At 42.5% G+C, this 26,438-nt stretch overlaps 1 protein-coding gene across 9 annotated transcripts in view; it reads left to right on the top strand.

Annotated features, from left to right (window-relative positions):
- LOC114550758 (fibroblast growth factor 14) overlaps window positions 1-26,438 on the top strand; it is a 95,588-nt gene that overhangs the window by 40,774 nt on the left and 28,376 nt on the right. The window contains exon 1 of one of the 9 annotated variants that reach the window (XM_028571557.1): window positions 20,202-20,862. The exons of 7 other annotated variants lie outside the window; for them this stretch is intronic. In XM_028571557.1, coding sequence (XP_028427358.1) covers window positions 20,670-20,862 — 193 coding nt within the window. In that variant the 5' untranslated portion in view covers window positions 20,202-20,669. Of the gene's footprint in view, window positions 1-20,201; window positions 20,863-26,331; window positions 26,398-26,438 lie in introns of those variants that run through there. One more of the 9 variants, XM_028571559.1, reaches the window with a different exon arrangement.

Genomic DNA, 26,438 nt, shown 5'->3' on the forward strand with positions numbered 1-26,438 from the left:
GAGGTCAACACATATACAGGAGTACGAATCAGTGTTTCAATTTTCGGAGGAAGTTGAATGGAACTCACCGCTGGGCGCTGGGGTCGAACAGGGCAGTCTCCGATGAGATGTTTGTCATCCCCACAGTATAGGCAGAGCTTGAGTTGGATACGGCGCAGACACTCCTTAGGTGACAGGTAGGTAGAATCAATCTGCATGGGCTTAGAAGCTGGGGAAACGACAGTCTGAGCCGAGGGCGGAGGAGTGGCAGTGGTAGCAGGGTTTTCACAGGCAGATAAACGCTGTGACACACGAACGGTCTTCTGAATGAGATTCTTAAGACCCATCATGTCATCATACACCACCACCAGCTGGCAGACATCTGGGTTGAGCCCGTGTTGAAAGGCAGTTATGAGTGCAGTCTCATTCCAACCACTGGCTGCCGCCAGAGTGCGAAACCGAAGAGCATATGTACTCACGGAAGAATGTCCTTGGCGAAGCTTGTAGAGTTGGTCATGAACAGTGAGGCAGCAGCTGCCTGCCCGAAAACTTCCTTGAAGTGCTGAATAAAGTTGGACAGGGATTTCACCACTTGGGAGTCCGAATTCCAGAGAGACTGGGCCCACTGGAGACCTCGACCAGACAACAGGGAGATGACAAAGGCCACCCGGGCCGAATCATTGCTGTATTGATGAGCCTGCATTTGGAAGTATAGCGAAACCTGTAGCAGAAAACCGCTGCAATCCTCCGCCTCTGAGAATGTTGCTGGTCGGGCCATGGGACTCGCAGAGGCAGTAGATGAAGCAGCGGGTGTTTGCGGAAGCAGATGCTGGCGTGCTGAGAGGAGGATCTCTTTGGGTATTGTGGGTGGATTAACGGGTGGTGAGGGCAGGAGAGACTGATGAACAGCTTGCACCAGCTCCGCAAATGGATCGCGTAATGGAGTCCCCACGGGCTCCGTTGGATTTTGCATTGTGGTCTGGTCTTCTGTCATGGAAAGAACAGGAGTCAGACTGGTGGTGAGTGAAGCGTAGCTTTATTCACAAAAATCCAACTGGAGGAACAGTGAGCAGGCCAAAAACAGACAGAAGTTAGCTGGGGTGGTGTAAGACTCAGGGCGGCAGCACACTGTTCGACGGCAGGATGATGATAGCAGGTAGGAACTCAGTGTGGCGATAGGTTGGTAACAGGATAGAGTCTGTGTCTTGTAATGACGAGACCAGACAAAGAGTGAATGAGCATGTGCCGAATATAAAGATGGTGGACTAATGAGGTGCAGGTGGTGAACTGATGACGTGCCCTGATGAAGTGCAGGTGTGAGTGATCAGTATTGAGGAGATAGTGAACGGATGAGAGGAGTGAATGATGGGGAATGTGAGCAAGTGAGAGGAGTGAGTGCTGGTGACGGTGGGACCCTGACATACTGCCTATGGTTAGGATTAAAACCCGTCCACAGGTCAGACCGGTCATGTGTTTCCACTAGCTGCCTTATCCTTTGGGACGATGCAGAATGAGGTTCAGGATGATTCCTATCTAGGTTTGGATCCACCGTACAGTTTAAATCCCCCCCTAAAAACATATAATCATCCCTATTGATGGGGAGGAGAGAGTTTTGCTGACTCAGGATTTGTTGATATCTTTCTTCTAAAAGAGAGAGAGAGAGAGAAAAAGAAAGTGAAATTGAAATTGAGAGACGTCTTGTGTCATATGAACGTTAATGAATTTAACACTTAAGCAGAGGTGTTCATTGCCATACAGGTTTAGTGGCTTGACGGTTAACGGTGAAGTAGGGGATTTGATTTGCGTGGTATTATGGCGACGGTAATGTTATTAGTGTTGTAAGTTAGCAATAGACTTAATTAACTTGACCCAGGATGAGTCTGATGAAAACTGATGTGTCTGACCAGTTCAACTCTGAGATTTTCTCACATTGCACAGTGCTGTGAAGGAATAATCTCTGAGATTAAGTTATGTTCTGCCAAACCACAGAAATTTAATACAATAGCAGGAAAAGAGTCCCCAAAGAATGATGTTTCCACCTCCATGCTTCACGGTTGGGATGGTGTTCTTGGGGTTGTACTCATCCTTCTTCCTCCAAACACGGCGAGTGGAGTTTAGACCAAAAAGCTCTATTTTGTCTCATCAGACCACATGACCTTCTCCCATTCCTCCTCTGGATCATCCAGATGGTCATTGGCAAACTTCAGACGGGCCTGGACATGCGCTGGCTTGAGCAGGGGGACCTTGTGTGCGCTGCAGGATTTTAATCCATGAGATGGCGTAGTGTATTACTAATGGTTTTCTTTGAGACTGTGGTCCCAGCTCTCTTCAGGTCATTGACCGGGTCCTGCCGTGTAGTTCTGGGCTGATCCCTCACCTTCCTGATGATCATTGATGCCCCACGAGGTGAGATCTTGCATGGTGCCCCAGACCGAGGGAGATTGACCGTCATCATGAACTTCTTCCATTTTCTAATAATTGCGCCAACAGTGGTTGCCTTCTCACCAAGCTGCTTGCCTATTGTCCTGTAGCCCATCCCAGCCTTGTGCAGGTCTACAATTTTATCCCTGATGTCCTTACACAGCTCTCTGGTCTTGGCCATTGTGGAGTGGTTGGAGTCTGTTTGTTTGATTGATTGTGTGGACAGGTGTCTTTTATACAGTTAACTAGTTCAAACAGGTGCAGTTAATACAGGTAATGAGTGGAGAACAGGAGGACTTCCTAAAGAAAAATTAACAGGTCTGTGAGAGCCGGAATTCTTACTGGTTGGTAGGTTATCAAATACTTATGTCATGCAATAAAATGCAAATTAATTATTTAAAAATCATACAATGTGATTTTTCTGGATTTTTGTTTTAGATTCCGTCTCTCACAGTTTAAGAGTACCTATGATAAAAAATTAAAGCCCTCTACATGCTTTGTAAGTAGGAAAACCTGCAAAATCAGCAGTGTATCAAACACTTCCCACTGTATACAGATACGTCTCGCTGCCACTTGTCTGTAGCTGGCTGTACTTTGCAAGTGTTGGATACTGAAATGTCCTTAAATTCGTGAATTGTCGTTTGTTTATTCAAAGTCAAAGACAGTCCAAAGTAGAGCAACTTTGCACATTATTGTGGGCCTGAGGTGTATTTTAGCTGCCAAAGCTCCGCTGCTCTCTGTCTCTGGTCCTTAGGGTGACAGGGGGAGTGGCCAGTGGCTAGAGCGGCAGAAGCCAATGTGTGCTTCTTTTACCTATATATTTAACGATATCTTTTGCATTTCTAATCCAAACAACGTCAAACTTGTCACTGCACTTACTCGTGCCCGTAGCAAACTTGACACCTGTCAAGTTTGAAATCCATCGGACTAATGGTTCGAGAGATATGCGCATGACCGACAGACAGACAGACGTTCCTGCAATTCATAGATAGATAGATAGATAGATAGATAGATAGTATGTTAATTAATGGATGTGTTAGAAATGTTTAGTCTCATTGTTTTTACCCAGCAGAGCCAGAAATCACGACAATACAAAGATCTTTTTCCAAAAATCCACCACCTCATCGGTTATCCTCCTCCTCTGAGAAGTTTTTCTCCAAAGAAATGTGTGAGGAATAACACATTTTTCCAAGATAAAATAGCTAAATGCATTATTTTACTCGTACTATAACTGACTGGAACTGCTAAAATAAGCATGACTGTGGGTGGCACTGAAAACTTTCTGCTTTGTTAAGAATCCTAACAATGTTTTATCTCTTGTCACATTATCTACCTACGCTCTCTGTTCCTGTTAATCAAAACTAATTTTGTGTCTTAGTCATACACGAGCATTTGAAAGTACTCATATTGTCACTGTTTTTCATGCAGTAACTAGCGAACTAAAACATTTTAAAACCTGTCAAAAATATTAAAATCTGTAACAGCAAATATGAATGGTATTAAAACCAACTCAAGTGCACAGTCTTTTATATGATGCCAAAGTGTTGTGTCAGAATTGCCAACACAATCAAATAATGACCCGCCCGAGACGTGACTGACTCATTACAGAGAGGCCAGCAGTTTACAGTGATTTAAACACGTAGAGGCATGAGAATAAAATCCCTGTCATTACTCGTTAAAGGGCCAGTACAGTGAAAAGTACTGTTGTCAGAGGAGCAGTGGGCTGGGAGTTGTGGTTTAGCTGAGGTTGAAGGAGTGCAGCTGTTGGGGAAACCATTTAATTCTAAGTGCTGTCTGACTCCAATCACTGCAATACACTCGTACACTTACACAACCACAGCCGAAGACAGAGTAAATTAATTTGTATTGACCGATGCATTATATTTCTCTGACAATGGTCCAGTCAGTACTCTCCATCTCCAGCACTACACTGTACTAAAGTGATTGTATGATTCACTTGGGACACTGCTGTTAATATCCTGTTGTATTATGACCATGATCTTTTTGTAACTTTAATGAAATATTCTTTGTGCTTAATCGTAACTCTGTGGTGGCAGATCAGAAGACGATAAAAGGAAAAAAAACAACAACTTATTTTATCATTCAAAGAGAATGAGAGAGCTCTACGTGGTGACACTGGGAGTCATTCATAGAAATACAGTGACGGCACCGCATGATTGATTTAGAGAGAATGAGAAAGCATGAAAAGATATTAGCTTTTACAGTAAATAATCCCTTTTTATCTTTTTATTTCTTACTTTGTTTGACTTTGTTGACTCTCCTCGTGTTATCTTATAGTTTAAATTCTTTAAATTGATGTTTACCCTCTTTTTCTCCAAATTCTCAACCATTCATCTTCACAAAACTAACTCAAAACTTAAACAACCGATAATGTTAATAAAAGTTATAGGTAAAAAGTCATTGTTAACCTATTTTAACATTTCTAAAATCACAGACTCCAACTTAACTGTAGTCTAACACATGTAGATGTTGTCTTCCTAAACAGTAGAGCTGTTAACTCTGCTTCAGACTGTGCCCTGTTTTTCTCCACCCTCCGCCTCTTCCACCTAGCTTTGACTTTCAGCACCTCCCTAATTCAAAGGATTTCTCCTTTCGGTCTCTGTAGTTATCTCTCCCCCATCTACACAATTCCACCCTCTCACTCATCTCCCCCTCTTCCCATCTACCTTTGTAGTTCTGACTTTCTGGGGGAAAGATCTGGAGCGATTATGTAACCACTCTGATGCAGAAGTCTTCCAACTGTTCTCAACTGTTAATGGCTTTGCATGGAAGATTGTCACTAATTAGTTGAGCCTCCTTCTATACCTGCTCTAGCAGCTGCTTGTGACCACTGACCTCTTTGTGAAAATCTGAAAATGGAGGGAAATACGATTAAAATACTAATTTTAAAATAGCTGTAAGAATGCATTATACACATCCAGTGCCTACAGTCTTTTTACAGTCGGTCACTCTGGAGAAAAGGCATGACTAACATAAATTGACTTTCACTGTTATTACTTCACACTTCAAAGTACCAATGACACCAGAAATATGAGAATAGCACTTCCTTAGGATATCCCTGTGAAATGTCCCTGAGGCTTTTAAAAGCGAGATCGATAGTAATATGTGAGGTGTTTAGAGGACCACGGGCCATTAGTCCTGCTGTTGTTGAGAGTCTGACATACTTAACCTTGGCGTGGAGGCCCATGTGGGGTTGCTTGATATGCAGACAGGAGATATCTTGATACACTGATAATTGATATATTTGAAATGAATTGAGTTCAAATAAACAGTATACTGTCTGTATAATCTACTTGAATCATCCTCAATTTTGACTAAAATGATGCCAAAACTTAAGTCCTATAAGGTAAAATGGCTCACAAATTAAAAAGGAGTTTTGTCTGGTTTTACTTAGGCCTAAATCTTTCCAGATAATCAGTTTTCTTATCTTCTTCCTCAGTATCTCTCCAGTCTATCTTCTGTTCTCTTGTTGCTAATCAAATCGGTTTAGTTTTTCTTTAAAACCCTTTTAGGTTCTCTTTATTCAGGAAAGCCTTGTTACACACATTCACACCTGGAAGCTGCCCAGTACAACCAATGTTGAAACAATATTCTTCTTTTAAATGAAAAGTTTAATTTATAAGTAATAAAACATACCGTTGCTCAATTTAATTGACTGAGGGGTTACACTGACTGACTGTTATAGCCTTACTTTTATTTTAATTATTTGTTAGGGCTTTTTTTACCTTTATTCAATATCACAGCGGATAGAGAGGAAAGGGAGAGATAAGGGTGATGACACGCAGCAAAGGGCAGCAGGTCGGATTTGAACCTGTGCCGCTGCAAAGGACTCAGCCTACATGGGGCGCACACTCTACTAGGTGAGCTAGAGGTTGCCCTGTTATAGCCTTACTTGGTCTGGTTTATGGTGGCTAATGTTTGCTAATGATAGCAAACTTTGGACAGTGCTGTCTAACTGATAATACTGTGTCAAATCGCTGACTTTATGACTTTTCTCTTTGCGTATTGCTGTTAGGACTCACTTTAAACTAATAATACAACCTCAAACATATCCACTACATTCATTTAGATACAGTAGATAATTGGCAGTAAAAACTTTCACCACCCTGACTGACAAACTAGTATGAAAGGAACAAAAACACTATATACAGTATGTTTTACTGTGTCTATCCCTGTGATACTTGCTGAGAGAGAGAGAGCGAGAGAGCATGTAAATGAATAATTTAGTCTCTCCATTCCCTCTCTCCTACCCGCTGAGATGGGGATGTTGCAAAGATAGATGAGGAGAGAAGAGGGAAAGGAGATGGCAAGGAAAGGAAAATGAGGGGAGAGGGGATAAGATGAGAGCAAAAATTGAGCGGGGATGAAGCTAAGAGAGAAGGGGAGACGAGGAAAAAATTAGAGGAAAAGAGAGGAGAGTAGACAAGGAAAGGAGATGAGAGAGGGGATGAGAGGAGGGATGAAATGAGAAGAGAGGAGAGAAGAGGAAACAAGGAAAGGAAATGAGAAGAAACTGGAAGAGGAGAGGAAAGGAGATGAGAGGAGACAGAGAGAGAGAGAGAGAGACCAGAGATGCAGTATGATGAATGTAATTGATGCCAGATGTGTGTGTGTCTCTGAGTGTTATCCTCTCAGCATTCAGCAGGTGCTCTCTCCCTCCGTTCGGAGACCTACCTGCGTCACTAATCACTCGTTACCTTGGTAACAGTGGACATCCCCGTGTCTGTGCCTCTGAGTGTGTGGGCGGGTGTCTGCGCGTGAATTATGACTCATCCTGCTCAGTTGAGAGTGGCTATCCTCACACCTGTCTGGGGAACACCCACCCACATCTGTTACCTCCCTGTCTGTTTCTCTTTTTTTCCGTCGCTCCATCTCTCATCTCTCCATCATCATCATCATCATCATCTCTTTTTCAACTCTTTTCTCTTCTGCTGCCCAGGTTTACAGATATGTTTGGCTGTTTGATTCAATGTATCATAATACATAAATGTTATGTTTATCTGTGTTTGTTCAGAGCAAGAGAGGAACACATTCATTAGCATGATCAAACAAAGAGCGCCACCTGCAGAGATGCTGTTTGGTTGACAAGCAATCCCTGGGAAAAGTCTAGCTTTCATTGATAAAATGGACAGTATAAATGAAGCCTAATTCTTGTGGGCCATACCTATGACCAATCTCACCACTTCAACATTTTTGGAAAATTATATGTATTTACTTTATTTCTAAGAGTGAGAAGAAAAGATACTACTCTCATGTCTGTGTGCTAAGTGCTGAGATAGAGTCAGGATGTGGTTAATCTATCTTAGCATAAAATCATACAGTCAAATTTAGAGGTGTTGACAGGCAGTTTTGAGGCTAGCTGTTTTCACCGCTGTTCAGTCTATATGCCATGCTAAGCTAAGCACATCCTGACTCCAGTCCAGCTATGTACCTCACAGAGATTATTATCAAGCCGCTAGTAAGAAAAGGGAACAATTTCACAAAAGGTTGAACCATTCCTTTAAGCAGTTTGGTGGGATGTTAGGTCTTGTAAAGTTATAAAACTGATCAAGTAACACAAGTATACACTGCCAACTCCTTGTCTTTCCAGTGCAGCATCAGAAAACAAAGATCAGAACCAAATAGTCATCTTCATCCTCCCACATGCAACATGTTCAGTACTTCTCTCAAGGTAGTTGAGCAGTTTTGTCGCCAGTACTGTACAATTACTTTTTTTCTTTCTTGTCGGTGTAGGCAGCAATCTTTGTTGGTGTTTGAAAAAAGACAGAGACAATGGCAGTCTTTCAGCATCTAAATGCTATTGTTTTTGACTGGTTCATTGGGTTTGTTCACATTAATTAGTTTTTTAATGTGATGCTTTGAATAAAAACAACAACTGTAAGTCTAAAGCCTATAGAGGCTAGGGACAAAACATAGTCAGCGACCCATTTCACTCAGAGTGCTAAATTGCATGTTGTTTGAAACATTTCTAACCAGGATATGTCTGGTCTCTAATGGGACATTTTTTGGCCTGATGTCATATCAGAGGGGCACTTGAGCACCTTACAGTAAGAGCTGCACTGCTAAACTGTACCCTAATCCTGCACATGAACAAGGTGCTAGTCTTTTCATACTTGCATGAGGAAACTATTTTTACATAACTGTAAGATCTGTGGCTCAAGGATGGGTCTCTGAATGTTAATATATCCCAGGCATAAGTAAACTAGCTGCTCAATGCCAGCCTAGCAGCCACCAGAGGCCCCCAAATGAGCATTACAATTATTAGGAATTAGGATTTTTTTTACCATCACAATTGTTAAAGGGGTGATAGAATGATTCTTCTTCTCTTCTTCGGCGGTCACACTGTTGGGTTGTCTTATTTGTGGATCCTCAGGTGGCTGTAAAGGCCGATCCGTGATCCACAGATTCTGCTGCAATGTGGGCATTGGAAGGTTGAAGTGGTGTGTGGTGGTGGTGGAGCTGGTCTCTGTTTGTCCTTGCGGTGTTGCCGCTTTGCTTCCGCGGCACGGCGGAGTTCTGTTTCATGGTGTGCCGCACCTTCCTGCACAGCTTTTTTCCAGTAGTCCCTGTTCAATGCTAGATTCTCCCACGGAGTCAAAGGCCTTTGTCAAGTCTATAAAGGCCATGTACAGAGGCAGTCCTTGTTCCCGACACTTTTCTTGTAGTTAGCGGTAGCAGGCGGTTGGCGAGGACATGAGCGAGGATTTTGCCTGTTGTTGACAAGAGCGGGATGCCCCTGTAGTTACCACACTCAGCCTTGTCCCCTTTCTTGAATATGGTAACAATTTGGGCATCACGGAGCTCTGAGGGGAGCTCTCCCATTTCCCAGACCTTTATGAGTAGATTGTGAATGTGGTGCCAGAGCCTTGGTCCTCCTTCCTTTAAGATCTCCGCGGGGATCCCATCAGGACCAGCGGCCTTGTTCTTCCTGATGGCATTGTGAATCTCAGTTAGGGTAGGAGGTTCCCCCATGTCTTCTTTGATGGGACTCTGTGGGATATGGTCGCCGATGTCTGGTTCGGCTGAGCTGTCACGGTTTAAAAGTTCCTGAAAGTACTCCTTCCAACGTGCGTTGATGGAGTCATTGTCTTTTAAAAGAGTCTGTCCATCTTTTGAGCGCAGGGGATTTAAGCCGCGATGGCTAGGGCCATAGACAGCCTTAGTGGCAGTGAAAAAAACCTCTGGTGTCACCTGAATCTGCCAGTCTCTGGAGTTTTAGAGACTTTTCTGTCCACCAGTTGTTCTTGAGCTCCCTCATCAATCTCTGAACATCAGCCTTGGCTCTGAAGTGTGCTGCCCTTTTGGCATCACATGTTAGACATTTTGCCACACTCGGAAGGCTTTTCGTTTTCTAGAAATAAGTTGTTCTATCTCAGTGTCATTTTCATCAAACCAGTCCTGATGTTTCCTGGACTGATACCCAAGGGTGGATTCACATGAGTAATGGATGGTGGATTTGAGAAGGCCCCAGTGCCACTTGCTGGTCGCCATAGGACTTTATCCGAGGTGGTAGGGTGGATCCTTGTAGAGGACGCCTGTGCGTGGCGTTGTTTAACGTGGGGAGGCTGGTGCACAGACAGCCACCACACGGTCCTTGGCAGGTCTGGGTCAGGGTCCAGTGGCATGTAGTCCAAGACGACTGGGGACCCATCCCTGCTGCAGCCTTCATCCGCCTTCCCAGCCGTTGTGATGCTCCACTTACAGTAAGTAAGCCATCATCCTCCGCCTGTTCTGCCGTTGAGGTCTTTTGTCTTTTTTTTTCAGGGTGTGCTCCCTTAGCCTTTGCCTCTATAGGCTACCCCACAAGGCAGTGGGACTATTTGTCCATAGCTGGGGCAGTGGTTGGCGGGTGCCAGGGCGTATCCACTGCTTGGTGGACCTGCACACCGCGCCTCTGGGGCCCACTGCTGCTCCGAGATCCCCTACAGTTCAGCCTGGGTCCGCTAGGGCCCAGTTACCGTGTGTGGCCACAAGGAGGCACTGTAGGAGTCTTGGCGGTGGAGAGGCTGTGTACCGACAGGAAGAGACTTACGATCTTGGCTCCTCTTTTTGCCCCTTGCACAAGGGCTAGTTGGTGGCAGTAGCTGTAAGCAGACTGTAGCAAGCAGAAGCAGCATGCAGCATGCAATAACTACTAAACTACAGACACTACTATCCCAGTACTACTGCACTGACGCATCACACACGCCCTGTGTGAGACACACACACATAGAATGATTATATAGGGTATTTCACACTGTTCCTTAAGATCTCCTAATAGGCTATTTGACATTGGTTGGGCTGAGAATGGCCCAGGTGCTATTTCTTTTGGCCCTTATGCATCCCTGTGTAATGGCTCTATTTGGAATGACCGCTTTTCTTCCAAATATAATATGCTCATGAATATTTAGATGAGCTGCGCGCTGATTGGTTGAGGAACCACAACACAATACATTGGAGACGATACAGCAGGTCTCATATTTCAGACACACACACACACACACACACACACACACACACACACACACACACACACACACACACTGCTGCCCTGCACACAGCGCACACACACAAACACAGACACACACACACCGCTGCACAGCGCATACACACAAAGACAGACACACTGTCTGTTACATGCCCAGACATGCCCAGGCGCGAGCCGCAGTGGCTAAAACAGCCAAGACAAAATAAAAAAGTTTTGACACTTTCATTAGAACTAGTGTTGTTCTAACGTTACTCTTGCGACATAAAAAAACCTCCACCAAAGAATCACAACTCACCTCATAGTTAGTACGCTGCAGCGCTGCGTTAGATCCACAACACCCTCTCGTCCGATATACTCGTTCTAAACCCTTTTCTCTGGGCCAGTAGGCTATTCCGTTGTACAGTGTGGAACGCTGCATTTACGACCGTGGTTCATTTTCGATATCCTTGCAAAACCTCCAAACTTTCTTCTTTTCTAAAGTACACTGTGCAGCTCGTGTGGGAGATCCTGACAGAGCTCCAGCTCAGCGGGTCTGTGAAGGGGGAGAGGCCGACAGGGAAGGCAGCAAACCCGGCCAGCAGCCGCCTGCCGTCACGGCAGATTGTGGAGCTCGTAAAGCCCTACACTGTCTTACCAAATTTGCAATTGGCCATCAATTTTCATAAAACGGCCCATATTTGAGCTTTACGTAGTTGATTTCTCGCATAAAAAAGTCTCAGAAGTGAATTTTGTAATGGAATCTGCAAGACCTTGATTTAGAAGACTAACTGACCTCAGATCAGTTAGTGGCCTAAGTAAATTTTGGGGCGTTACAAAGATAGAAGGTAGAGCCAAATGAGGAGGAATTGAGAAGTTGATGTCAACTTTTAGCTTTGTTCAGATTCGCCCGTTTTCAGAGGCAGTTTCAAACTGTGAGATTTGTGGGATTTTGAGGTTCTGTGTACGTCCTGTTTACCCACCAAACTGTCATTTTTCAACTATGAAGAGGTAAAATCGGTTTTGCATTCTATCACCCCTTTAATGTAAATCACGCAACAAACTAACCACCATAAGATCTCAATTAAAATCTCTATAAAACTGAGTAGATGAATGAACATATAAATTAAAATAATTTGCTGTGATAGTGGTCAGTCTGTCTGTACTGATCATGAAAGCAATCAGTCCTTTCAGAAAAATGCGGAGTTTTTTTGTGATTGTTGCGGGCAAAAATCCTTGATTTTGCGGCACATTTTCTTAAAAAATGCGATGGAATATGCAGGATATTTATGCAATTTTATGCGATGAAATTGTGGGAACTTGCAAAAACTGCAGTTTGATGAAAAAGAGAAGAAAAAGTGATTCCCCCAACACCCTGCTTTTCGATGATGTTCACGTCGCGTAATTACGTCACTTCATAACGTCCCCATGGTAACAGGGGAAAATGGCTGCTCTTCGTGCGCAATTTTTGCAACGAAAATGCGGGGATTATGAAATCATGCAAGCCCCGCATATTTTGCGCGGAAATCGGCTGATTATGCATTGAATTATGCGACTGCATAATCAGGTTTTTCTGGAGGGACTGACTAATAGAAAAATAATAGAGCAGTGGCATCCTATATTAGAAATTCTTTGGTGGCATCTAATGGAGTACAAAGTGAGTAGTGTATGAAATCACAAATGTGATTTAGTGTTTGTAGAGGGCGCTGTTGCCTCTGAGCAGGCCCAGAGAAAAACTGTTCAGACACATAGACGTGAACAAAAGCTTGAAATAGAATAGAAAAGAAGAGGAGTGTGTATCTGTGTCTGTGTTCTTGTGTTCTCTCAGGAGAGAAGGCTGGACGGCCTTTTTTATTTATGCACACTATTGCATATTTCAGTTTACCAGCTTGGTGTGTGTGTGTGTGTGTGTGTGTGTGTGTGTGTGTGTGTGTGTTTACGTGTGTGCGTGCGTGCGTGCGTGTGTTGCAAACTGTGTACCGTGAAGCAGGCAGATTTGTGATGGGCAGAGGTTTTTGTTTGAGGGATGGATGGTGGAATAAGTGGATGGGGTGTGAAGAATTTATCTTTTGAAATTTAAGAGCTGTGTCCCGCCTTCCTCCAATGTTATAAAAAGCAGCAGAAGAGATGAATTTTAATGTAAATGAAGCTTTGATTTATTCATAACTCCTTCACTGGCCTGGATAACAGTGTACACATCCTCCTTTCTTTATCCCTTGTTCTCTGCTGTCTGGGAGAGAGACAAGCAAGGGTGAAGACGTGCTTCCTTCTGTGTCTAAATTGCAGTGTGTCAGCAACATCAAAGAGAAAAGAAGGAAAGCCTGGGATCCTGTGGAAGTGTCTGGGGTTACCTGCTGAAATTGGACAAAAGATGAATCCAGGGTGACAGACTTTTGAATATATGCCATATTACGACCAACAAGCAAAGCAAAGTATATCAGGACGGACATGTCATATTATCAGTTCCCAAAAAACACCCAAATCTAATATGCTCCTGTCTGCATTCAGAACTCCATTTGGTTATTATAGAATTTATTTGAGACATTTTTTCAGTCATTTCATCCCGGACACTGAAAGGATTGACTTTCAGATTTATTTTGTAGGTGCAGGAGTCCCATACTGCTACTGATCATTATGTACAACATACAGTGAACTACCACAGTGTTACTGATGTACTACCAATATTAATACTGTTCAGTGAACAACTATTGTTGGACTGATGTTCTTAGAGATGCTCTGGTGCCACCTAGTGGGCATGAGGAACGCCATACATCATATTTTTGTGATACCTTAGACACACACACACACACACACACACACACACACACACACACACACACACACACACACACACACACACACACACGGAGGCAGAGAAAGACAGTCTCTGCATTTCAATGCCTATACTATACTATTTAGTATGCCAGTAAAATATTTAGTATGTCCCAATACATAGAACGTCAAATGCAGTATGCCAAAAATACCAGGATGTCTTACTGCATTTGGTCGAATTTTGCAGTATGCAAACAAGCACGCTTTTCTGGCTATTCTGACTCACAGTTCTTTGCACAGCATATATGAGCAAGAGGGTCAAAGTTCAAGGCACAATGTTATGAAGAAATATGTCTCCATTGTATGCATACTGCATGCAACAGTACATACTTTTTAAGGGCAGCTGCATCAAGTAAAAAGAAAAAGTATACAAAGTCAGCCAGTGTCATAGAGAGGCTGTCCGCTGTCCATGGTGCTGAAATGTTATAGTTAAAGTGTTCTGACCTGCTTCTGACCGCATGAAGCCTCAAAGCGACATCAGATTATTTTTTGCTTCACCTACTGCAGTCAAGTCCTTTTTGGATCGACAACAACGTAGACAGAAATACGTGAACATGAATAGGACTTTCATTTATTTAGAATACTTTTTTTTTTTGGGGGGGGGGGGCATTTATGCCTTTATTGGATAGGAAAGCTGAGATATGAAAGGGGAGAGAGAGGGGGAAGACATGCAGGTAAACCGTCACAGGTCGGACTCGAATGCATATGATGGGGGTCCACCCTGCCATAAATAATCCACACTGCCAAACTCGACTTCATTATTCACTGAAAGGACAGATAAATTGGAATAGGTTTTGGGACTTTCTTTGATATGACTTTCCCTAGAAGAAAGGACAATTTCATTTCAGTATTCTTTGTGTCCAGCTGGGTCCCAGCACAGCTCCTATTCCGGAGAGCTGGCTGACCTACATGCTGCACTGGAAAGACACATTTGTTGTCTTGTGAAATTTAGGCAAAACTTAAATCCGAACATAACTTAAAAATAATAGTACTTTGTCTGCTTGTACATGCTAGTGCTACACCTGATACTGCCCCCACATACTGTTACATCGAGGGAGGAAATGTAAGTAGTACTCCTGTACAGTGTGTCCTGTAGTATAATCTTACAGCAGTCTCTGAAAGGTATAGGCACGTGTACAGTAGACAAACCAGACATGTGAGGCAGGTAGCCCTCCACTTTATCAGCCTGTCAATCTAGCCCACCTCTTGCATTTTTAAAGCAGAAAGCCTGCCACGAGCTGAATACAGACAGTAGCAATGTACGGTTAAAGACGATGAGTGCAGCAGGTTTCATTGTCTGCATTAGCTTCCTATTATGAGTTACATTCTTTACTTGTGTCAGTCTAAAATAAAATTATTATGATAGAGATGAACAATGTTTCACAATGTTGCTGTATCCTGTATCCCTTCAACAGGTAAAGTGATAATGTAGAGGGCAGGGCTGTTCCCACGTTTTATTCCCCACCTGGCCACCTGCTACCTTTTTTTTCTTCTTCTTTATTGTAAATCAGTAAGCTTTACAAGTATGCAAATAAACAGTAATAATTTACTTATTTTTTCAACCAGATACATAAGAAAATATACATACAAGCAGAAGACAATAAAAACATAAATGAAAAAAAAATAAAGTGACACAAAACATGCCAGGGGTCAGCAAAGAATAAATAGAAAATGAATTAAATGAAAACATTAAATGGCGAGAACAATCTTAAGTCTTAATATCATTTTTTGTTTTAAAGTTGTCTTAATTCATAGCACCATACTCTATTAAAAACATGAAAGTGAGGTTTTACTTTGGCAAATTTACATTTATAAATGTAAAACTGCAAAGAATATTATGAGAAAATACCAAAGAACACATTTTCCAATAAAAGTTAAAGTTACAGATATTATCCAAGATGAATCTAAATATCTTGCCACAGTTTATGGCTCATAATAACACATTTCCAGAACAGAGGCCCGTTCCAGAAAGCAGGTTTAGTGAAAACTCTTGAGTTTGTTAACCCTGAAATGAGGGAAACTCTGGGTTTTCCGTTCCAGAAAGAGAAGTAACTTAACCTCGGAGTCAGTTACTATGGTAACTGAGTCTGTGAACCTAACCTGGTCGGGAGCAGGTTTTCTTCAAGAAACGGGGGGAAAAACTTGAGTTTCTCTGTCTCAGTCTCTCATTTCCTCATTCATTCATTCAGTCTGTATCAGGCGCATTTTAATGCAGTTTTATCTGCATGAATAAAAACACGTATCGGTTTATATTAGGCAGATTATAAAACGTTCTTTTCTCAAACATGTCATGTCCTTTTGTCGACGATCCCATTGATGAAAAAGCTGTATTAATTCACAGAGTTTACGTCGGTATTGAGTCCCGACTATAGATGTATTTTCATTTCCACATAACCGATTTGAGAGGTATTTTTTTTATCACAGTCCATCAGATATGTAGATACCTTATCCGTCCTCATATCACTAACATCAACCATCGTGGACAGGCTTTAACATCCCAGCAGATTCTTTGTATCGCATTACGTTTTTTGCAAACAGCAGTTTTCTTTACAACAGTGTAGCGGATCATACTGTAATGGTAAAGCCACTGTATGCAGAGCCATCAGAAAAGTGTGACTCGCTCTGAAACGTTTTTTAAACGTTTTTGTAGTGTTCCCTGGACAGTAGAGCCATTAAAAAGAAATACATCATTATACATTATAGCTCTGTTAATGATCATGGTGCTGCAGCCTCAGAATGGGATTAGTATAGTTTACTTTTTCACCCGCAGGATTGCACCTAAATGAAATTATAGGTGTAATACAATTCCACTTTTCACCAGTAATATTATAAGTTAACTGTGATTAAATATGAAATTAATACACTGTGAATGCGTACGCATTGACTCGAGCAGCAATTTTCTCCCACACTAATTCTGTCTCTTTTGCAGCAGCAGCCGCTGTCTTGCTTTTTTTAACGAATACATTTTCAAACTTGCTGTTTGTGCGCATGAGTATTTCCGCCGACCCATTTGTTTGTGGTTGTTACCATGGTGAATCGTAGAATCATGGCTCCATTCATACTGCCTTATGTGCACGCGTGTAACCCTGAGTGAACATACTCCGAGTTGATTGAACCAACTCAAATCAGCTGTTCTGGAACCGAAAACTCAGAGGGCGTTTCTCAATACCAAGAATGCAAACTACGGACTTGTGTTCTTGGGGAGAACGTTCTTGCTGGTTGTTCTGGGAAGAATTAACTCGCAAGTTCACAAGCACAGAAAACGCTGTTAACAGTTTGAGACGATGCCTTCTTCCGGTTATTGCTCAACACCCAGCACAGAGGTTACCTGCAGGGCTCCAAAATACCAGCTAGAAATAAAAACCACAACAATATAACCACTTTGTATTAAAACAATCTCCGGACAAGAAAACCTCATAATGCTACAACTATTGCAATAATATTGAAAAATTAAGCTAATTGAGCTTTAATTTTATTGTTTATGGTTTAGCTCAAACACCCCTTACTTATTCAAAAGAGTGGAACGCGATCCCTACTATTATTAGCATATAAGTTTAAGTAAGTTTAAATTAAACAAATAAATAGGCATATGCACTGGTGTGTCCTATGTGTTCCTATTAGTATTATGTGGAATTATCATTTCTATATTATTGTAGTGCACTGTATATGCCCAGGGAGATGGAAATTAGAAATTCAAATTATAAAGGTTGGTGTCTCCCCTTTAGTCTACATAACATGTCATAGCAGGTTACCACTTTATGTACAACTGTTCATTTATCATAAAGACTGAAACTCAACTTCTAATAAATCAAAAAACAAATACACCGAAAAGAAACGCGTGTATCTCATAGACTAATAATATACAGTCTATCTGGTATAGGTAGCTCTCCTGTGTGTGTGTGTGTGTGTGTGTGTGTGTGTGTGTGTGTGTGTGTGTGTGTGTGTGTGTGTGTGTGTGTGTGTGTGTGTGTGTGTGCGTGTGTGTGCGTGCGTGCGTGCGTGCGTGCGTGTGTGCTTGTTGAGTTTAACTCCGAAAAGACAGTTAACCACATGTGTTGTGATATTTACACAAACGATTCAAAACGGCGAAATAAATTTACGGAACCGGTCTAAAAGACCTCCGGGGTCCTACAGCGGGATCTCCGAGTGTGACTTTCCGAGCGCCGAGCAAGCGGCCCCGGCAGGCGTAAGCTGGCGGCCGCTTCATTTTATGGAGCTCCGAAAACTCCGAAAACTTTGGAGCAAATTGTCAATTCGGCAAAGATTTTCGCAAGACTGCGTATATTCGAAATATAAACCGTTCATTTCTCGCCTAAAATGTTCTCAGAAGTGAATTTAGTGATGAATAAGATGGCGAAAATTGTCCCGTTTTTGGGCTGTCTATGTACTGGAAATCCAACCATCATTAAATGCCGAAATGAATGTTGGGATACAGGTGCTGCGAAGTTCATACAAGTTACCAACATAGACTTTTACCAACCGATGAATCCTCGGTAAATGGGCGTGTCAAGAATACATCCGGGAATTTTAACTGTTCTTTGCGAAATGCGAACTTGTGTATTGGGACAGTACTTTGGCAACACGAGATGACGTTTCACAGGGACACAGGAACACAAGTCAATGGAAGAACACAGATTGGGAAACGCCCAGAGTTTCCCATCTCGGGGTAAATCAACTCAGACATCAGGGTTAGACTCAGAGTTTGTTAAACCTCCTTCCTGAAACGGACCCCAGATGTGGACAATAGTTTCTGTTTTCAGTTTCAGTATGGGAATCCCATAAGGCACATCAAATCAAAATCATTTTTTAATTTGACAAAAAAAGGACCTAACCTGGTAACATTAACATCAGGGACTTTAAATGAACCTTCTTTAACCTTATTAATCAAAATGATTTTTTTGTTGATAGTCCAAACGTTTTTTGAAATTGTTTACATGATTATTCCAATAAGTTATTCCAGGTGAAAAAAACCCAACAATATTACATTGATATAGATTGATATAGAACATGGATCTTACAGTTGTTCTTACAAACAGATGGGTTAAAGCACAATTTTCCATAGGCACATCAGTTGAATCACTATAGATAGAAGGAACATCAGGGAATAGAAGCTGATATACAGCCCTTCAACATAACATAAAAGTATATTTCTATTGTTCCATATAATAGCAGTACAGTGAAAAATTGCTAGGTTTTTTTAAAGTTAGAAAGACGGATAGGAATCTTTTCAATGTTGTAGTTGCACCAACTTTAGAGAATATGTGATCAATATTTCAACTCCACATTGAATTTGTATTTTAAAGAATCGCTTGATCCAATTTCACCTTAAGTTGTTCAAAGTATTGAAATCCAGAAAGGTGAGGCCCCCATTCTCATATGTATTTAATACAAACATTTCTTTTAATTTTAAGAATTTTTGTAAATGTTTCCATAGACATTTGAAAAGTAGCATGTCTATGTATTTGATTGTTTTATTATCAATATGTAATTAGAGAGCAGCATAGCAATGCCTAGAAATGCTGCTTTTGTAATTAAACTTCTACATTTCAAAGACAGATCCTAGAAGCCACCAGTTCAATTTCCTTTTTGCTATCTGCTACCGGTTCCAGCCGACCGTCCACCAGTGATGTCGCCCCCCCGCCCCCATACACACACACACACCTCTTCACCGGCCCGTTAGGAGGATGACAGGTTGTTTTTGGGAGCGCGTGTGTGACTGCTCGCTGGGCTCGTGGCTCCAGCAACGGTGTGAGAGCGCTCGCGCGTTCCAATGTCAATGTACCCAGAACAACAATTTCAGGGACATCCGGTCATTACTTTCAAAATAAAAAATAGAATATAATTATTACTTTAAGCTTTGAAGCATATTTCTAAGTAAAAATGTTGTACGTGTTTCACAAAATGTTCGCTGTAGACTTTGAAAGGGAAAAACATGTTTAAAGAAGTTCCACGATACAGCCTTTATACAGGAAACTATGCCAGTGTTAAATGAAAACAGACACACTGTAAAAGAGGACTAAAACAATTCCACTTAGTGGTCTTTAGATAACACAGGGTGAAACTGGGATAGGCCTACTGCAGGAGACATTTAGCCATGTAGATGCCACTGTTAATGATATTTTAAAGCAAATAGGCTATTCATAGTGTGGCTGATGTAAAAGAGGTGTAATGCATCGTTAATTTTACTACAGCTGAAACTGTTAGTTGTGTTTCTGGCTAGATAAAACTAAATCTTAAATAATTTAGATGAAATGATTTTGACCACTTGATGGCAGCAACAGGTAGCAAAATGACAGAAGATAAAAGAAGAATAGACCATAGGAATAGGCCTGTCTGTAAAGTGAGCCATTCATGTAGGCTATATAATCCATTCGAATAACACAAATCCCATTAAGCTTTCACTTTGAAAGCCTAACCGTCCTGTTTCCGGTGACGCTCTGGGTAACTCGCGCTAGTTTCACGCAGCTGGAGCAGCTCGCGGCTGCACGCGCGCCTCGCGCTTCTGTCAGTGGAATACTAACGGACGTTTTCAGAGGAGAGGACCGAATTTTTTTCTGAGGCATTCTCCTTTTCTCCCTTTTTGTTTGTCTCGCCTGTTGACCATGGGAACCGAAACTGACAGACGAGGTCCGGTAAAATCGGTCGGAGGAGCCGTTCAGTGACAGGTGCTGTTATCTGACTGACAGACACACCGGTGAAACGTGACGAGCAGGTAAACCGCTGTACGTTTCAAACCAATGGCCTGGGGAATAACGACACCAGAAAATATGCTGTAAGGTGAAGTGGTGTTTTTATTTTGGACTGTACCGCGTTGTAGCTGAAGTATGGGGCCGTTATAGCCGCTATAACGCGGAGACTGGAGGTTTGTGTCTGGTTTTCTCTGCGCTCCGTCCCCTCCGGTGGACACAACTGAAGAGACTGGAGACACGGACGGAGACGGGGCTGTTTTTGTGTCGGCTGTTTCGGCGGAGACATGGCAGCGGCCATCGCCAGCGGTTTGATCCGGCAGAAGCGACAGGCGAGAGAGCAACACGCCCACCGACCGACTCCTCACCGGCGGCGGAAGAGCCCCGGTAAGAAGCAGGGGCTGTGCAACGGGAACCTGGTCGACATCTTCTCCAAAGTCCGGATATTTGGTTTGAAGAAAAGAAGGCTACGGAGACAAGGTGTGGGGGAAATGGGGGGCGGACAAACGCGCACATGCATGCAGACAATTACATGCACGCAGATATATTGATATGCAGATGTGCGTCCTTCCACACAAATGCAAAAACGCACACACGCGCATACACTTTTACGCGCGGCCACACAACCACCTTAATGCACTCCCTTCTGGTGCACAATCGTCCGCGCTCATACACGCGCGCACACCCCAATACACACCACAATCATGAACAAATTGACAGACTCGCCCCTCTCTCTTTTCCCCTCTCTATTCTCTGTGTTGGTAAAACACACACAAACACACACACACACACACACACACACACACACACACACACACACACACACACACACACACACACACACACACACACACACTGTCATGTCCTGTAGTGCCTGATGGTTCAGTAGTTTCCAGGTACATCCATTATTGAAGCCACAGATTAGTCTGTCTAGTCTCTCTCTCTCTCTCCCTCTGTCTGTCTCTGTGCATTTCTACCTTGCTCCGTCATTTTCAGCTCATAATTTTGCTCTTATTTTGAAATTACACTTTGCTCAGTGTAATTCAGATATTGCTCGTGGAATGAAAAACGAAAAGAAACAGGTTTTTGTTCATGTGGAGGTCAAAAAGTACACATTTCCACTATTCAGATTGTGTGGCACTCAAATCCAGTTGTTCACTCATTGGGCACATCTTGCCGTCAATGCACAGATAATTGATTAGATATCTCAGTGAATGCAGATTCATCCGAATGTTGTAATTGTGTACTGTGGTTAGCATTCAGTAGCAGAGGCGATAAGTGCTGTTGTAATCAATTGATTGTGTGAGAAACCAGCAGGTGCTTGTGTGAATGGAGGGATGGATGAAGGGAGGAGAGAAGATGGCAGGAAATAAGAGATGAGAGAAGGGGCAGAGGAAGAGATAGAGGAGAGGTAGGAGTCATGAATTTTTTTTCACCAGTTTGGTCTGGTGAGTGACAGGAATATGTAGGATCTAAGAGCCAAATTCTAGAACCCCAATTCCTTTTCTTTCCTTTTCTAAACGGGCATTAAAACATATTTGATTTTATGTTCATATATTTTGCATTCTGATGTGTTGTTTGATGACTGTGTGTGATGCCAGGTTTCGGAGTGGCCTGTGGGTCCAGAAGAAGGACGTTGTCTCCTAAGTATGCAGATTATATGTAAATCATGCTCTCTTTTTGTCACCTTTCTCCCTACCTTACTGTAGATCTTTCCATCCCTTCTTCCAGCTACATTCTACTTTTCCTCTCTTGTTTCCTCCCTTCAGGAGGAACAGACAAACAGCTTTCTCTCCTCTTTCTTATCATCCTGTTTTTGCCTCTGCATTTTTATTCCTCCCTTCTCTTCATTTTTTCCCTTTTTGTCATCCTGCATTTTTTATCCTCCGTTTGACGCTTTTTCCTATACCGCTCTTCTTATATCATCCAATTCTCGCTTCCTACCTTAGATCTTTTCATCCTCCTTCCAGCCTTGTTCTCCTTTTCCTTTTTAGGGAAGAATAGACAACAAAAACCTCCTCTCCTCTCCCCTTCCTTTTTTTTCTTTTGCATCCTTTCCTTGTGTATCACCTTCAGTCCCTCCAAATTTTTCTCTTTCCTTTTTCTCCTTTTTGTCACCCTTCTCCCCTACCTCCTTTCTTTCCCTCTTCTCCCCCTCATTTCCCTTCCTCCTCCTCTCCATCCTAATATTCCCTTCCTACCTTAAATCTTTTCATCCCTTCTTCCAGCATCATTTTGTGTTTCTCTCCTCTTTTCCCTCTCTTTCCTTTTGTCTCCTCTTCTCATGTATTTGCTTCAGTTCCTCTGCATTGTATTCCTCCTTTCTCTTCTTCAAATTTTTGTCAGCTTTCTCTCTTACCTTCTTTCTTCTCCCCCTCCTTCTCAGCTCATCACCTTTCTCCACCCAATCATCCCCACATACCTTAGATATTTTCATCTCTACTTCCAGCATCATTTTACTTTTTCCTTTCTCCCTTCTTCCCTACCTCCCCCATTTCCCTCAATTTGTCTCTCCTTCCTATGTGTTCCCAGCTGTGAGAGCTGCTGGTGAAAGCTTGGCAACATCCACAATCTCTGTGCTTTGTGTGTGTGTGTGTGTGTGTGTGTGTGTGAGAGATTTGCCAACATCCCCTACTGTCTTCCAGAGGTTTTGTGAAGGAGAGACAGACTCAAAATTATCTGCAGCCTTCATTACTGGATCAAAGATGTGGTTCAATACAGCTCAAATTTGCATGCTTTTATCAGGTAGAGTTAGACTGACATGGAGCCAAAATTGTTTTTTTGGAGAGTTCACGGCACTGGTGTGGGAGGATTTTACTCAACAGTATTTAAATCCTGCTGCGAAATCAGCCTCATTTAAGAGCTGCTACTACACCTAAAACTACTTCATCAGTCTGACTTTAAGTGGAGCATTTGATTATGTCATGGTGGACAGGAGTTCCCCGCCAAAGTGAATGAAACACACCAGAAAATATTGGTTTTTGGTAGCTTCAATCAAAAAATAAATCCTGCAGCCTCAAAATATTCTCATTGGCTAAGTCACAACACCAGCCAGGGAAGGTATTCTGGTGTTACATGCTGCCACTGAAATGCACCTTTAATATATCCATATTTTACAGGGTTATATAAGCCAAAAGAAAGACAGTTATAAATATAGTTATAAATACAAACCTGGGCTGCAAAGTACAATCTCCTCTGAGCCTCCAGGTCTAATTCAGTAACATCTGACATTATGTTTTACAAATTAACACGTCATAGATGAAATATAAAGAACATGACACATTCTAGACAAAGATAACAAACTATAAATTAAATTTCCAGCAACTTTCTCAGGCCGTGCTTCACAAAAACAAGGACGAAGAGATTGAAATGTGACTGATTTCAGTCTGTCTGCAGTGAGCAGTGTGTGCTGACTTCTGTTGTGCTCTGACAGACGGATGCTGGGCAGGTAAACTTTGAATCATGAAGCAGCAAGAAATATCACAGCTGTCAGTTGGAAGGATGTTTTCTTCATGCATGCAAGTTTAGACTGTCATTTTCATAGGAAAGTGGAAAAACAACTTTTCTCTGAGCTAATTGAAGCTCACAAACCCCTAAACCACAATTATGTTTCAGTTCCAGGAAGGTTGTGGTGGTGAAGTATCTCTGCGTCGTATCTTCACGTGACGCTAACGAGGAGCTTGAGATTAAGTGCTGGTTAGGCGCTGCGGCTGAAAAGGGAGCTGAACCACACAGCTGTTTGTTGTTGTTGTGTTGCGCCCTCACCCATGGTCATGAACTCTGCGTAGTGACCGAGAGGATGAGAATATGGATATGCCAAAAATAAGGATTCACTGCTGAGATGAGGAGTTCAGTTATGCGGGAGGACATAAAAGTCAAGTTGCTGCTCCTCACATTGAAAGGAACCAGTTGTGCTTTTTTCACCTGGATACTCCAGTGGAACTTGGGCTTAATAAAATACATACAGTAGCTCAGTATGTAGCTCTGTAGTTAACACTGTCACCTCTGTTGTCTGTATGTTCTCCTGATGGACTGGCTATCTGTACAGGGTGTTCCGTCGCCTTTCAGTCAATGCATAATAATAAGCAGCTATAGATAATCGATAGTTGACATCAGTGTTTCCCTCAAAATTGTATTCCTGTCAACGCTGGAAAAGCCTCAACGATGATATGTGGTGCAGACGTGTATAAAATCTGAATATAATCATTGGGACTGGGACACATTCAGCTTAAGGACTTTTATTTTTTTATTTTTTAGTAAATTAAAAACAAATTTCTGCCATATTGGAGTTGATGCACATTTACTGTGTCTGAACAAGATCTGAAAGGTCTATCTGTATTTTAACATGAAATTTTAACATGCACCTTTAGGGTGCTGACACACCAAGGAGATGGTCGGCCATCGGTCCAAGTTGGGACGACTGTGAGCGTCCGTCGCCATAGTTTTGCAGTGTGTTCCACACCGTTGCTACTCCTCAACATTGAACCCTCTTTTTTGATTCAACAGATGAGCTTTGGGGATGTCGGTAAGAGGAATCCATCTGATTGCCTATTCAGCTTAAGCGAATTAGTGCACGACAAGAAAAAGGGTAGTGAGGAAAGCTAACAAATGACTGTTGAGAGGACACACACAGAAGGCTCTTCTCATTTTTCATCTTCACCTCATCCTTAACTCATCTGATCAATCAAATACACACAGAGCTGTCAAAACTGGCAAAAAAATATGTTTTGAATGTTCCTTTTTAACAAGCTCTGAGAACTGAGCCCCCTAGCAAGCAAGCTACCTAACTATGCAGCGGGCCAGCCACAAAATCAATAAAACTGACAACCTAATGTTTCATTCACACACAAGATGAGTGACAACTTTATTCGGCTCATTTTCTGTAACAAGTGTAGCATGAAGGCATTGTTGGATGGAATTAGCAAGCTAGCTAACTAGCCAGCCATCCGCAGCGGTCTGCTCGGTCCCTCCGCCTCCCTACCACAGGGAGACTTGTTTGCCGAGTCTGGGAGATGGACAGTCTGGTTAGCCATCTCCTGGTGTCTGCTGTCGACTCGGCCCAGAGCCAAGCAGAGGAACTGTAGGCTCTGTGCTGCCGCTGCTGATTCGGGCAAACGCTGTTTTGTTGGATGTATCATTGCAACTGTTTATATATCCGGTTTCCCTTTTTGAATGACAAATACATTACCGCTGCCTGCTGGCACGGAAAGTTATTCCTTAAGGCACAGGTGCAGAACGTACGTGCTGGTTGGCCGTCGACTGTACTCGTTTAGGTGTGTTCAAGTGCAACTTTTTGGCCAGGACACAGGCGACCTAAGGGCACATGAGACAACGTCACAGTCAGCCTTCGTAGCCACTTTGCTGTCTGCTTGGTGTGTCAGCACCTTAAGTGTTAAACTAATCACAAATCACTCTGATGTAAATGAGGATGAAATTGTTGCATTCAGTTGCTACTTGTGAATTCTTCACTTGAGTGCTGTTGTTTAGTGAGATGGTGTATGTGAAAGAAAGAGAAAGGTCTTTTAATGCATTGCTTGTATGAGACACCCATGTTGGTATTTTATACTGTGTTAAATGCTGTATTTAGACTCAGACTGGGGCGAATTAACAGACAATATGACATGTCAAATCAGCGTGGCCGCCTGACGGGCTGACTGATTGAATCAGATCACATTTTGATGAAAATATAACTGTGTGTGTGTGTGTGTGTGTGTGTGTGTGTGTGTGTGTGTGTGTGTGTGTGTGTTTTGTGTGTGTGTGTGTGTGTGTGCACACTGTATATGTGTGCACTGTGTGTGTCTGTGTGAATGGGGGAATACCCTTTTATTGGAACAGTCTGGAATCTCATGCCGTTGCCGTGACAACACGAGAATGGGAATTTCCCTAGTAACAGACAGGATGTGGAGATACTGGGAAAGGTAGGAATATCACTTGCTTGAGGGCCAACGGTTGGGCGTGTCAGGTTGGAATATGAATTGGATAAGTGGATGTTAGATGGATGGATAAAGACATACAGTACGTAGATGATGAGTTGATGCTAATTGGATGCAGCAGGA

Source organism: Perca flavescens, chromosome 24 (assembly GCF_004354835.1).
Source record: "Perca flavescens isolate YP-PL-M2 chromosome 24, PFLA_1.0, whole genome shotgun sequence".
NCBI lineage: Eukaryota > Metazoa > Chordata > Actinopteri > Perciformes > Percidae > Perca > Perca flavescens.